Source organism: Protomyctophum bolini (assembly GCF_963924005.1).
Source record: "Protomyctophum bolini genome assembly, chromosome: 2".
Taxonomy (NCBI): domain Eukaryota; kingdom Metazoa; phylum Chordata; class Actinopteri; order Myctophiformes; family Myctophidae; genus Protomyctophum; species Protomyctophum bolini.
This window is the reverse complement of record NC_137863.1, coordinates 52323539-52338055: the sequence shown is the minus strand read 5'-3', so window position 1 is coordinate 52338055 and position 14517 is coordinate 52323539. Positions and strand designations below refer to the sequence as shown.

Sequence of the window (14517 nt, the reverse complement as noted above, 5' to 3'; positions counted from 1 at the left end):
GTACTGTAATTTAGAAGTGCTTTGTTACAAGTAAAAGTACGGAATTTAATATGTACTTGAGTAAAAGTACAAAAGTATCGGCATCAAAATGTACTTAAAGTACTAAAAGTAAAAGTACTCATTGTGCAGAATGTGCCATTTCACAAGTTCAAAATGTGTACAAAAATCTTTTGAAAATAGCAGATCTACAAGTTGCACAATGCGTCGCATCGCGACGCATTGTGCAACTTGTAGATCTGCTATTGAGCTTGTAGACCGGCTATTTTCAAATGGCCGAAATGTATAGGGTTAATGTATGTTTTCTAATCAAAATTTAAATCGCCAAAATAACTAGTAACTAAAGTTTTCAAATAATTGTAGTGGAGTAAAAGTATAAATGTTGTCTCTGAGATGTAGCGGAGTAGAAGTAAAAGTACTGGAAATTGGAAATACTCAAGTAAAGTACAAAAACCTCAAAATTGTACTCAAGTACAGTGCTTAAGTAAAAGCACTTAGTTACTTTCCACCACTGGTGTTTACACTGTCGTCGTGTCGTCTGTGATGCTGTTTCCAATGTACTGTAACTCTCTCACAGCCTTTACCAGTCGCTGTCATCTTAACGGATGTGTTTTTGTCTCTTTCAGGTTCCTAGAACTCTCGGTGTCCCTCTAGACATGCGTGTATATGTTTGAGTGCTGTTGACGGAATGCGATGTGTGTTCCCAATGCAGTGCCTCTTGCTGTTTCACTTCAGCTTGTTTCTAAAGGCTGAGCTCAGGAACTACGGAGCAACAGAAGCCCATATGAATGAAAACAAACATATAGGCCTTTACATGTTTTTCTAAATATATTCATATATGTACATATTTTACTTTCTTACTGCAGCAAAGCTGCGCTCAACATCAAGCAGCACAGCCTCCGTATACAAGTTTACACTGTCTGTGTGTGTGTGTGTGTGTGTGTGTGTGTGTGTGTGTGTGTGTGTGTGTGTGTGTGCGCGCGCGTGCGTGATGTGCGCGTGCGCGTGCGCAGCTAGACTGTAACTTGTGGTCTAAGCTCAATAGTTTCCTGGTTCCTAAAAGTAGCTGTCCCACCTTGGTGTAGTACTGTCACTACTGTGTAGTGTGTACTTGGTGTTGTACTCGGTGTAGTGCTGTGTACTTGGTGTTGTACTTGGTGTAGTACTGTGTAGCCCTTGTGGAATGTGACACACATCCTCCTACACAACCCAACACTGTAGCTGTAGTGTTGCTTGTGTTTGTCGGTGGCATATGGGATACCTTGGGTATCTAATGCTAATGCTAGTACTTGAATAACACAATGCCGGACCAACATTCTTCCTATTATCTTTTCTTACACATGATTCCATTCCTCTAATCATTAAAGCTGATAATGTGTAAAGTTCTATTATTCTGATAGTAATCCTTGCTACTTGCGAGTGTTTGTTCAGTAATAGAGGTCTCCCTCAGTCTCGGTCACATATCCTTAAAGGTATATTCAGTGATTTCACTTAAGTGTGTTGTGTGTTGACTATATAGGAGTTCCTCCCTGCCCCCAGTTAACCCCTCTGGTAAAAAAATAAAATAAAATTCATCCAGAGGCCTGCTATTACAGAACACACACTCTATAGCAATGTTTGCTATTGGAATGTACTGTATCGCTATTTAACCACTTTTAAACAAATTAATGTCACGTACGCCACCAAAAACCCCTAAAGGTCTTCAGGTATTGAATTGGTATAAAACATGTTGTGTGTGTGTAACGTGATAAGCGTATATCTTAGACTATTAAACCTACTGAGCGATGGAGGAGAGCCATACGACAGACCAAGGTTATCATAGTTTTGACCCTTTTTTGTTATTTCTTTTTTAGAGCATGTTTTCTAGTTTTTATTAGTCTGTAATGCTTAGTTTTAGTTTAGTTATTAGTTTTAGTTTTTTTCTGCAATTTTCAATCCTGCACTTGACGGATAAGTCAGGTGCAGGATTGAGAAGGGCCAGAGCAAGTATTATGTTTTAAAAACTAAAGAAAACATAGCATAAAAAAAAGAAGAATATTCACTTACAGATTAAGCTTTTTAAATACGACAAAAAAACTAAGGGCATTTTGTCTATCATTTAAGTCAGTTTTGTAAACACACAAATACAGTTTCAGTTAGTTATCGTTTTTCTTTTCCTTTTCTAGTTTTTCCATTTAACGAAAATGTTTATTTAATTTTAGTTTTAGTTTGTTTTAGTAAACTATAATAACCTTGCGGCGTCTGACGCAGAAGACAGAGTCCGCGTGTTTAAAAGCAGGCCCTGGTCACACGAGGAGCCCCGCGCCCCCCCAGGCAGCACCCCGTGTGAGCAGGGCCGTGTTTTTGAGCATCGTGTGCTGGTGTTTTTTCAGGGTTACCAGTGGTTGAAGGACAAGATCTTGAGCGAGGAGGGCCGGCGTCAGCAGGCGAAGTTGAAAGAGCTGCAGGCGATCGCAGAGCGGCTGGGCTGCACTCTGCCCCAGCTCGCCATCGGTACATATATACACGCAGATATACAACTCTTGTCTGCTGCTCTCTCTCTTTCTGTCTGTCTGTCCGTGTCCCTCTATATGCCTCTCGCTTCGTGCTCTCTTTCCCGAGGGCCGAGGGTTCCCCCCCTCCCCACATCTGCTGGTCTGGTGTGCCTGTTTGTGTGTGTGTGTGTGGTGTGTGTGTGTGTGTGTGTGTGTGTGTGTGTGTGTGTGTGTTGCATGTGCTGTGCGTGTGTATCAGTTTCTAGAGATGCACTAGCCTGACGCACAGTCAGAAGCAGGGACGTGCACACATAGACGTCAAAGGAGGCTTCAGCCCCCTGCCCTTTTACCCGTCTGTAAAACAACTGCCCTTTCCAGACCACAAATTAATGCAGCGTTTACTACATGGTGAAAGAAATGCAATTGCCGCATTCAGGATAATTGCTTTTTTCCCCCGAAGTCTCCTGAACTTGAGCGCAGCATTTTGCGTTGAACTAATTTGTTTCGAAATCCATGTTGTGTATATACAGTATACACTGCATCTCCAGTAGCTAATAGTAGAAAATAGAAGATCTCCCGGTTTCCCCCCACATCAGCAGTAAAATGCAACACCGGAACATAAATCCGACCCCGGTGGACATTATTGATCCGCCGTCAGAAGAAGAGGCGTGCGAGTCTGGCGTTCCCGGCAGCTGCGGGCCATTAAAGCGTCAGAGATGAGAGAAGCGCCGCGTAAATCTGAGGGAACTCCACAAACCCATCTGGGTGAATATGCGACCCCACCACCACCACCACCATCCGCCTCCTGGTAATGCTGTGCCATAGATTAAGGTTTCACGGCCCATTAGCGGACAGCCCCGGTCTCCCCCAATTACTATAAATCCATAGGACAGTCCTATGAGCAAAGCACGTGTCGTGATTTACCATCTTGCCCCAAGTGCCACTCCGCGCGCGCGGGGCTCTGTGATATCGAGTTAAAGCGGAGATGAAATACTGCCATGCCGCTGTTTGAAGGAATTGACTTTGAGGCTTGGTCGTAAGCAGTGGAACAGGCGAAGAACTTCAGAGTTGAAGGGCGGGGAACGGTATAATGCTGTGAAACACTCTGTAGTTACGGAAACCTCACGTTTCCTTCTATGGTGACATAGAAAAGTTTTTTTTGTAAAAAAAATGAATCTTTTTTTGTTTGTTTTCTGAGCTCAATTGCACCCATACGGTATAGTAGATTTGCTGTGGTCTGGGGTTTTCTGGCTCAAACAAATGCTCTGATTTGCCTGTGGACTCATCACTCATACACACTGCACGATATTTGCTCCGATTACGCTGTCGGGGGGGCGGCATTTTATTGCGCTCGCCGACAAAAGCTTTGATCGCCATGTTTTTGCTCGCTGTGTGTGAAAGGAGCTGCGAGAAGATCCAGCGCCGATGGATCTTGGGGCGGTGGCGGCGTCCTGTGTCGGTCCCGCGCTTGTATCACGGCATCCTGCACGTATGTGCTATGTCAAAATGAATTGGAATAAAAAAATAAATTATGTTTGTAGCCTATAGCCTATGTATCGGGTCTGGATCACATCTGGGTGAACTCTTGCAGTGTGTGATCCCTAGTCGGCGACCAATCGTTTAGTGTGAAAGCCACACAGATTTAATGACAGTCGATTTAAAAAAAAGAGACTCCTGTAGTGTGAAATACATAACGATCTGATGACTCGCCGACAACTTTAATGAAAACTCCTACAATGTGTATACGGGCCATTAACAGTCCACAAATCCCATATCGTAACAATTTGCCAGCAGGTGTCAACTGTTGAGGGAACTAGTATAGTACCAACGAGGTCAACTAAGTGGATTTACTAGTCGACTAGTTGAACAGTCGACTAGTTGCTTAAAGCCCTATACCCCAGGCGCTAGGATTCAAGTGGTCAATGCAGTAGATGAAGTGAAGGGAGTGAATATAGTGGCTAGTGAATTGTGAATGATGTGAAATGTTAGCCTGTGACTGGCTGGCTGGCTGGCAGGCGCAGTCCTTGATTACCTGAGGCCCCGGGCAGTCTTGTGATTCAGTGTATCCTCTGCGGTGATCCTGATCTCCTCTCCTGTAGTAGTAGTAGTTTGTCGTCGTCAGAGGAGGAGATGGTGACTGGCCATTCGATTGAATTACCCCCTCAGCAAAACAAGCGACAACAAGGAGACAGTGTGTCACACGGCATGTTCTAAAGGCTTGTTAAGCGCTCACGGAGGATATGTGACATTTGCACTACAGGGCCAGGCCATGTTACTACTCTGTGGGCGGAAGACGTGAGTCATGAGCAGTGGTGGAAAGTAGATAAGTAACATTTACTTATAGGTGTGGTACGACAGAGATGCTTGGATGCAGCGATGTTTAAACTGCACACGATTTTGACCTAATAGATGCGCAAATCACGGAATTCACAAACGTCTTGCAATAGAGAGACATCGGGCTGTGTGTGTACAGTAGCTACTGTCATCTGTGTGTGTGTGTGTGTGTGTGTGTGTGTGTGTGTGTGTGTGTGTTTGTGTGTGTGTGTGGGGGGGGTGTCAAGGTATGTAAGTTTTTTTGATTGATGAATAGAAAATTTGACCGTTTTCACTCAATCGAATCTGTATGTGGGAATTACAAGGAAATTAACAGTGTAAACAGAGGACTGTGTGTGTGTGTGTGTGTGTGCGTGTGCGTGTGTGTGTGTGTGTGTGTGTGTGTGTGAGATGTGGGAATGTCATGGGTGGTGTTCTTTTGTACATCTACAAGTGTCCGTGTGTGTGCGTGAGTGCATGCACGTGCGTGCGTGCATGCTATCTATCTGCAGCAGGCATGTAAATGTTGTTTACGGTCTCCCACAGCGTGGTGCCTACGGAACGAGGGAGTGAGTTCTGTGCTTTTAGGTGCGTCTAGCACCGACCAGCTGATGGAGAACCTGGGGGCCATACAGGTGAGACCAACATCGTGTCTGTCTGTCTGTCTGTCTGTCTGTCTGTCTGTCTGTGTATATGAGTTCTTGTGTCTCTTGTTCAATGTCACATTTGTACTCATTTCTTTTTTGAGCGGTGCACACCGCTCCAATGACTGGCCTCGTGTGTCCCTATTAGTATGTCTGTTTGGAGAACAGCTGCAGTACCGCTGGGTGACCTACCTCCAAGTGGCGCTGTTGAGCTTCACGCTGTGCATTGCTACAATAGTACTGTACAATAAAATAAAGAAGTATAGTACAGTGCAGTGCACAGTACAGACGGTACAATACAGTACAGTGACTTACAATACAATAAAAGTATAGTTGCACCGCTCAGGTCACACAGGTGTGATTTAAAAAAAGAAAAGTGTCACCTGACCAGTCGACTACCTTTTTCCACTGACGAAAACTAAATGAAGACTAAGCTATGATGACTAAAACTAAGACTAAATATACTGACAATTTTGTCAACAAATAAAAACTAGACTAAAATGTTAGGAAGGGACCAGTAGACAAGAGATCCAGTACAAGTCATTTTACACTGAAAATAGTGAAAGTGAAGTCATTACGACGGCATCAAGGCCCGCCAAAATACATTTTGTTCGACTAAATCAACTGCAGATTTAGTCGACTAAAATCTTATGATATTTAGTCGAATAAAAACTAGACTAACACTAAAACATTCCAGGTGACTAAAAAACTAACAAGAGACTATAGGGCTGTATTTTGCGTGTCTTAAGTACCAGGTCTTATTCCCTAACTTGAGTAAACTAAAGACCTGGAGGCGTGATCAATGCCATGTGGCTATTCTGAGTGGCCAAAGAGCATTGATCACGCCTCCAGGTCTTTAGTTTACTCAAGTTAGGGAATGAGACCTGGTACTTAAGACACGCAAAATACAGCCCTTTATCAAAATGTGCTGCCTACAACAACACTGCACCTGACTTGCTCGTTGCCCTGTGTTGGAATGACAGCGTGGCCTCCTGGGCAGTGGTGTTTGTTACACGCTCGGGTGGTCTTATACCGTACGAGTTAATAAGGTCAGCGGAGTGTCTGTCGACAGTCTGAGGAGTAGCTGGAGGCCGCTCACTGCTTCCTTTCCCTCGTGAGATGCACTCGTTTAATGGGATTCTCAGTCCACGGAGGGGGGGGGGGGGGGGGGTTCATGTGCTCTCATCACATTATGTCTGGCCTGAGGTGGTTGCTTTTTTCCATTTCCTCTTGCCGTGTATGTGTGTGCGTGCGTGCGCGCATGCGTGTGTGTGTGTGTGTGTACACGTGTGCGCAGTACAGAGTCATCGTATTTATACACGTGCCGTGTGTGCGCTCATGTGTGCACGTCTCATTGCTCCCTCAGTGCATTTGATATTTCATTTCTGAAATGCTATGCTCCGATGACCACAGGAGTTACGGTATCCCTTCTTCTTTAAATGCTATGCTCCGATTACCACAGGAGTTACGGTATCCCTTCTACTATCTAATGCTATGCTCTGGTTACCACAGGAGTTGCGGTATCCCTTCTACTATCTAATGCTATGCTCCGATTACCACAGGAGTTACTGTATATCTCTCTATATCTATCTAAACGCTATGCTCCGATTACCACAGGAGTTACTGTAGCCTAAATGCTATGCTCCGATTACCACAGGAGTTACTGTATCCCTTACTGTATTACTTACTGTGTTACTGTATTACCACAGGAGTTACTGTATTTGATATTTCATTTCTGAAATGCTATGCTCCGATTACCACAGGAGTTACGCATTCCTGGATTCATAGCAAGTACAGTATAGCTGATCGCCCAAGAAAAAATAGCAATAAACCAAACACCACAATGTACAGAAAACAATCATTCATATATGTTTTATATTTCCTATAATAATGTGTCATAATTCATTCAGTCATAATGTGCCACAGCCTCTGCCTATCAGCTCACGGCTTCACGTTGCTGCATTCAGAATATGGATTTTATGGGTATAAGTCTCCCATTGGCTTAGAAGAGGCGTTCGGAGTATAATGGGTGTTATGGGTATAAGTCTCCCATTGGCTCAGAGGAGGCAGCCTGGAGACGAGGCAGACAATCAAGGAAAAGGTTTCTACTACGGTCACTACTAGAGGTAGTAGTGATACTATTGAATGTAGGCCGGGATGCTTTTCAAGCACCTGGCAAAAAAAAAAACTCCTCCTCTGGAGACACACCTGGACTTAATTGTGTGGCTCAGCAAGGCTGTGCACCATTTGAGCACCATGGTGGCTTATGGTGCACATTTTTGTCAACATTCCATCTTTGCCACGGACATACAGAATGAGTGGCCATATTGTGACCAGAAACACATACATAGATCGCCCTGAATGACTATAACACATCCTGTAACTGTGTTCAAATGGACCCGTCAGGGTCCATTTGGTTCCATTTGAACACACTCAGTGTCAGGCCTCACTCACACCTTCACGTCTAGCATACAACATTGTTGCACTGTTTGCAGCGGTGGAAAATAAGTACTCATCACATGTTTTACTCAAGTAAAAGTACCAATACTGCAATGTAGACGTACTCTGTTACAAGTAAAAGCCCGTAATTCTCAGCTATACAACAATCTGTTGTGCAGGTGTGAGTGAAGCCTTAAGGGGGTCTTTGCAAATGAAACATTTCGAGAACCACTAGTACTTAGTGGACTCCTAATGTGCCACTGTTCTGCCCGGAGACTTGACATTCAGTAAGTGGGTGTTATGACTCAAAATAAGAACATTATAGTGGAGTGTGCCACACGGACGAGACAAAGTCTGTTGGTGACCCTTGCTTTGCAGTGAATATTGACTCTCTCACCCTCTCTCTCATATATATTGTCACGCCTGCAGGTTCTTCCCAAGTTGTCGTCGTCCATTACTCACGAGGTGGACAGCATCCTGGGGAACAAGCCGTACAGTAAAAAGGACTACCGCTCCTAACGCGTGGACGGAGGCACAGCCCCACCCCCCACCCCCCCCACCCTCTCATCGCCCCTGCAGAGCCCCCCCCACCCTCCCAGCCTTTTTGCCTGATCCTCTGTTTGCTTGAGCTTTTTACTGAATAATGAGACCCTGGGCCGCATGAGTCAGGCTGCCGCGCCTCACGGGCCAACCCAGGACCACCTCACGTTAAGAGTTATAACAGAGATACGATGATGAGAGAGAAGTGAGACGGGGGAGGGGGGGGGGGTTGTTGGGGTCAAGTTAACCTCCACAGGAGAGGAAGCGACGGACAGACAAAAGTAGTTTAAGAGAGAGAAAAAAACTAAACAAGAAAGAAAGAAAACAAAGAAGAGTGGTGGTTGTTAGGGATTTGCGCTCATAGTTAAATCAGTTTTACTGTATGTTCGATTCAGCTGAAACTGAAAAGACAAATACCTTCTTTTTTTGGGGGGGGGGTGGGGGATAATACGAAAAAAATAAGCACACGCTTGCTTGGCAGCCAGATATTCTTTTCCTTTAGTCTTTTTTTTTTTTGTTTACTTTGTTTTGTTATTATTATTATTTTTGTTTTCTTTTTTTTAAAGGAATGCATTCAAAAGGAAAATGTATTACATTCATGCTCTATGAATATACAAGGGTTACTCTGTTGTCTGTTCTGTTTACAAACACCCAGGTGTACTGTATACAAGTCTGTTCTATAGTCGACTCTCCAACAGCCCTGTTTGCAGTGGTGGAAAAAAGTACTCATCACATGTTTTACTCAAGTAAAAGTAACAATACTGCAATGTAGACGTACGAGTAAAAGCCCGGAATTCTCAAAAATCTAAATGGAATTAAAAGTACCGAAAGTAGGAAGTACTCATTATGCAGATTGTACCATTTCATGTTTTCAAATGTAGGAAACTCTTTTGAAAATAGCCGACCTAGAAGCTTGTAGATCGGCTATTTTCAAACGGCTGGAAATGTATACAGGCTACTGTAGGGCTGAAGTGGTAAAATGTATGTTTTGTAATAATAATAAAAATTGACAAAGTAACTAGTAACTAACGTCAAATAATTGTAGCCGGGGAAAAAGTAACAACATTTGCCTCTGAAATGTAGTGGCGTAGAACTTGAAAGTACAGAAAATGTGAAGTGCTCGAGTAGTACAAAGTACAAATATACCTCAAAATTGTACTCAAGTACAGTACATGTACTTAGTTTCCTTTCCAACCACTGCGCGTTTGAGTGCTGTGACATTGATCCTTTACCAGGCTTACACAATCTGCAGCATTTTAGCATGCCTATTACTGGGGATGATGTCTATGAGGAGATCATATTTGGAGGAGATGGGGGGGGGGGGGGGGGGATCGGGTGATAACTGTAACCTATACATCATCATTGCACTGTAAGGGGCGACCCAGACCTTTTTCTTTGTTTGTTTCTCGTTCGAATGCTTGATTTATGCTATACGGTATGTTGTGCAACGGTGTATAAAATTGGGCGTAAAACTGTTTGGGGTCCCTTCGTGATCCCTTCTTCTGGTCTGAAGAGCTATATATAGCCTTGAAATCATCCTGGGGTCATCCGGTCGCATACGTTGGTCGGTGGACATACCAACAGTCAGACAAACCTGTGTGGCGGGTTAAAAATCACCTGTGCGGCGGGTTAAAAAACATTTGTGTGGCGGGTTAAGAATCACCCGTGCTGCAGGTTAAAAAGCACCCGTGCGGCGGGTTCAAAATCACCCGTGGCTTCCCTGTGAGATACAGGGTTTGGTGTCTGACTCATGGTGGGTCTGACTGTATGTCGGTATGTCTAACTTCACACAACGCCTCACCAGATCCTCCATCCCCCTGTCTTCCCTATACCCCATGATGCAGCATGACATGTCTCTACTCTCTGTCTGAACATCTCTCCTCCTCTTCCCTCTTGCCTTATTATTACCCCCCCAAGTCTCCTTTGGTTGTTGTTGATGATCAAAGCGCTGTGCTCTTAAATCTTCTAAATCTTGACAGTTTTCTAACATTTTCATGTCAAGGACCCCCAAAGATATATGTAATTGGCCGCCGACCCCCCATCTGAAAACATGTAGTTCCAGGGACCCCCCAGAAGCAAAGATTTCAGTTATAAAACGTTGGCTCTGAAAGAATATAGATTCAAAGATTTGCGCCATATTTTCACGATTTTTCAAAAATAGCAGATCTACAAAGCTCATAGCGTGGTACTCGGTGCCGCGCTACTAGCTTGTAGATCTGCTATTTTTCAACAGCTAAAGTATAACATAATGCTTAAAATGCAAAGGGTGGAACTGTTCACCTGAGTGTAACTGCTGCTGCTGCCTGTGTCATGGCATTGAGAAGAGTAAGACTGCCCTCTGCTGGAGAGAGAGGCTCTCACATCCTTACAGCAGTAGAGCCAAAACGCATTGCTGATCAGCTGTTTTTCACTACTTCTTAAACATTAAGCTTTCTGATGTATGGAATTTCTTAGATTTTTATTTTATTTATTCCTGAAATTTAAATTTATACTGAAATTTGTTTTCAATTCATGATATATATATATATATAAATATATATATATATTCTTTTTACATTTTTTGCGAATGATTTTTTATTTTAAATAATACTAATACAAAAAATACAGGGACCCATAAATATGTGCGGCCCACAAATGGGTCCCGACCCACAGTTTGGGGAAACGGTGCACTACTGTATGTCCTGGAGGTTGGTGTGGGAGGATCAGAGAGAGGAACGGGTGCTGTTTTGCGGTGAGAGGCCTGTGTTTTTATTTGAAATGTACTCTGTGTGTGTGCGTGCGTGCGGAACACTGGTGAGGACTTGTCCACCCGGTGACATTTCACGTGGCTTGAGCCAAAGGTATTCTGTGTATCTTTTTTTTCTTCCCCCCCCCCCCCCCCCGAGTGTGTCACTCTCACTATGCAAGAGTCTACTGTATATGCCATCTTAAAAGCATGTACTACTATCCAGCTTGTTACCGGTATCTATCTACAGTATGGACTTTATTCCATAATACAGTATATCTTCACTTGACCATGCTGTTCTTATGCTCAACAAAAATCTGTCCTTCACCATCATAATATTATACAGTATATGCATAGTACGAGTTAGGATCTTTAGGATTGATAAGGCTTTTCCCACAATGCCAGATGATAATACAGTACAAGTATTATTGCACACACAAGAACACACATTTGACGCTGTGGTGTAATTAAGCAATATTACACGAGAGGGGGTGCTTTAACGTCATTAATGCACGCCTGAACCCTGCGGGCTCGTTCCTGCAGCATCGCAGAAGTTTCACAAATGTCAGAAATGTCCCAAGAAACTAGCTAGTTTGCTACGCTCTGGGAGAACAGAGCAGCTGAATTCTTTGTTTTGATTAGGTGTGGAGTGGTGCTCGTTTGAACCACGGCTAGAAGGCTGTTTCAACCAATCAGATTGCTTCCTCGAATCGACCTGTTGTATAATCAGTAATCATTCTTTATGGTTTTCTTTGTGCTCTCTTACTGTGATCATTTCAAAGTGGATAGCGTGAGACGCACATTTTGATTTTAGTTTTAGTCATAGTCTCTTGAATAGTTTTAATTTAGTTTTAGACACATTTTAGTCTAGTTTTAGTCGACTAAATATCATAAGATTTTAGTTTACTAAATCTACGGTTGATTTAGTCGACTAAAATGTATTTTGGTGGGCCTTGATGCCGTCGAAATGACTGACTGTACACTGTACACTAAAAATAGCAAATCTACAAGTTCACAACACGTGCTGCAACGCGTTGTGAGCTTGTAGATCTGCTATTTTCAGCATGCAACAAAGTGTAAAATTACTTATACTGGATCTCTTGTCCATTAGTCCCTTCCTAACATTTTAGTCTAGTTTTTATTCGTTGACGAAATTGTCAATATATTTAGTCTTAGGTTTAGTCATCATAGCTTAGTTTTTTATTTCGTTTCCATTTAGTTTTCCTCAGTGAAAAAAGGTAGTCGACGAACATTTTTCGTCTTAGACGAAATCAACACTGCAAGCAAGGTGATGCCACTCAAAGCTCACTAACACATGTAAATTAGACGTCTTTAATAATATAACAACTTTCCTCTCATTCTCAGCTATAAGGCAAAATTAAGTTTTTGTTTTGTTTAGTTTTGGTGTTTTTCTTTTCTTTTTTTTTTTTTTAACTGTGCTGCCGATACAAAATGATGACATTATTCGAGATTATAGTTCTCAGGCAAAAGTGGAGGGGATGGGAGGGAGAATCAACAATGAACTGTGCATGGCATTTGTGCGAATGAGGTTTAAAATCTACTGGGTTTTTTTTTACACAACAGAGTAATTGCTGTCATTGGCATAGATACTGTGAGTCTATGGTGGGAGGGGTGAATTACTCCATCCCTCATTGTAGTATCAGTTGACCTCTTGGTATGTTTTTCTTTGCTGTGTCTGCTATATGGCTGTGAGTGAATTAAAAGTGGCCCAAGCCAATTTCTTGGAAGAAAAAAATAAAATATAAAGAAACATAAATTATGTCAAGATTATGAAGAACGGTTAGTTCAGTTTAGTCTGTGAAGTTCCTGTGTCTTAATATTTTCAACAGCTCAGCGAAGGGACATGTATTCATTTCGTAAACCTTAATTTAATACTTTGTTTGTACAATGGTGTCCCCTCTACAAAAAATATAGCAGATCTACACGTTTTATAGCTTGGCTATTTTCAGAAGTATAAATTAGGCTTAACGAGCACTGTGGAAGACTGGAGCGAAAGCCTTTGATGTATAGTAATGGCCGTGTTCTTATCAGCTGTGTCTCCCTCGCCACCATGCTGCACAGGGCATCGCCCCATCCAAGTTCTATACGGAGATGTGTGAAACTCACCCCCCCCCCCCATCCAACATGCTGTGACGGAATTAAATAACCTGTCTATATGCAGCAGCGTCACGCATACGCAGTGTTTCCCAAATGTTATAGCTTGAGGCCCGAAAGTGAAATTCGGGTTGCGTCCGAACTTAATACATACGCTATCTTCAGCCTACTGTTTAGTACTACATATACTATACAACTTTGTACATTGCTGTTCGACATACAGTAGAGCTGAAATCGCTTAAATTGGAGAGTTATTAACGACAGCCGCTGTTCCCCCCGGAGTCCGTATATCGCCGTTTTGAATGGAAGCGGGGAAACTACTGCATTGCATTGTGGGATATTTCTAGCCGCAGTAGTGACCACTGTTAAATACTACAAAATCACCTGAATTTAGTATGCAAACTCAGGTAGCCAACTAAGTAGCTAATAAGCTTTCGGACATACTCGCATACTAAATAGTATGTTAGTATGCAATGTTGTACGGGGGCCTAAGTATGCATCACACGTACTATGTAGTAGCTATACACTAAGCTTTCGGAAAATCGCACATACAAAAGCGTAATGTGGGATACTAGACAATATGTTAGTATCAATGTTGTCAGCAACCTGGTCTATGGAAACAAGCCCAAAAGATGCAATTATAGGCCACATGAGAATTGGATATTTGAAAATAGCCGATCTACAAGCTAACAAGCCTGTGAGCTGTTATTTACAAAAAGAACACGGTGGTACACAATACCACCAATACTTTTAGATGGATGGGGTCTGTGGATAAAATGCATATTCATTTCGGGGTTCCTTGACATGATTATGTTTGACAACCACTGGGTTTCATGTTGGGAAGCAAACCCAAATAAGAAACTACACTTTAGAAACGAGCAAAAAAAAGACAAAAATGCAAACCTTTTTAAACCTGTATTTACAGAAATACAAGCCCAAATATGCTTCTAATAAGCAGACCTGATGGCAACCCACTGGTTTGTATGCCATTTCGGATGGGGGCCAATGGTGTCTTCCTGAGACATGGCAACCCACTGGTTTGTATGCCATTTCGGATGGGGCCATTGGTGTCTTCCTGGGACCCAAACTTAAAAAGATGAACCACTTAAGCCCTATTATTGGTACAGTTTAAAATATTTATATATTTAAAACAATGTGTTAAAAATTGACCCACTGTTTGGGAAACATTGATATAAAGGCTACAGTACTGGGTGCTGTTGCCAGCCTCGGGATATAATTTATGGGAAAGTCACACTTTAAGAGACCTGTT

At 42.7% G+C, this 14517-nt stretch overlaps 1 protein-coding gene across 4 annotated transcripts in view; it reads left to right on the top strand.

Moving 5' to 3' along the window:
* kcnab2a (potassium voltage-gated channel subfamily A regulatory beta subunit 2a) overlaps positions 1-9713 on the top strand; it is a 181440-nt gene extending 171727 nt beyond the window's left edge. For all 4 annotated transcript variants that reach the window (XM_080783160.1, XM_080783158.1, XM_080783159.1 and 1 more), the window contains 3 exons: positions 2370-2490; positions 5331-5419; positions 8297-9713. In XM_080783160.1, coding sequence (XP_080639286.1) covers positions 2370-2490; positions 5331-5419; positions 8297-8386 — 300 coding nt within the window. In that variant the 3' untranslated portion in view covers positions 8387-9713. The remainder of the gene's footprint in view (positions 1-2369; positions 2491-5330; positions 5420-8296) is intronic.
* Positions 9714-14517: the final 4804 nt, after the last annotated feature.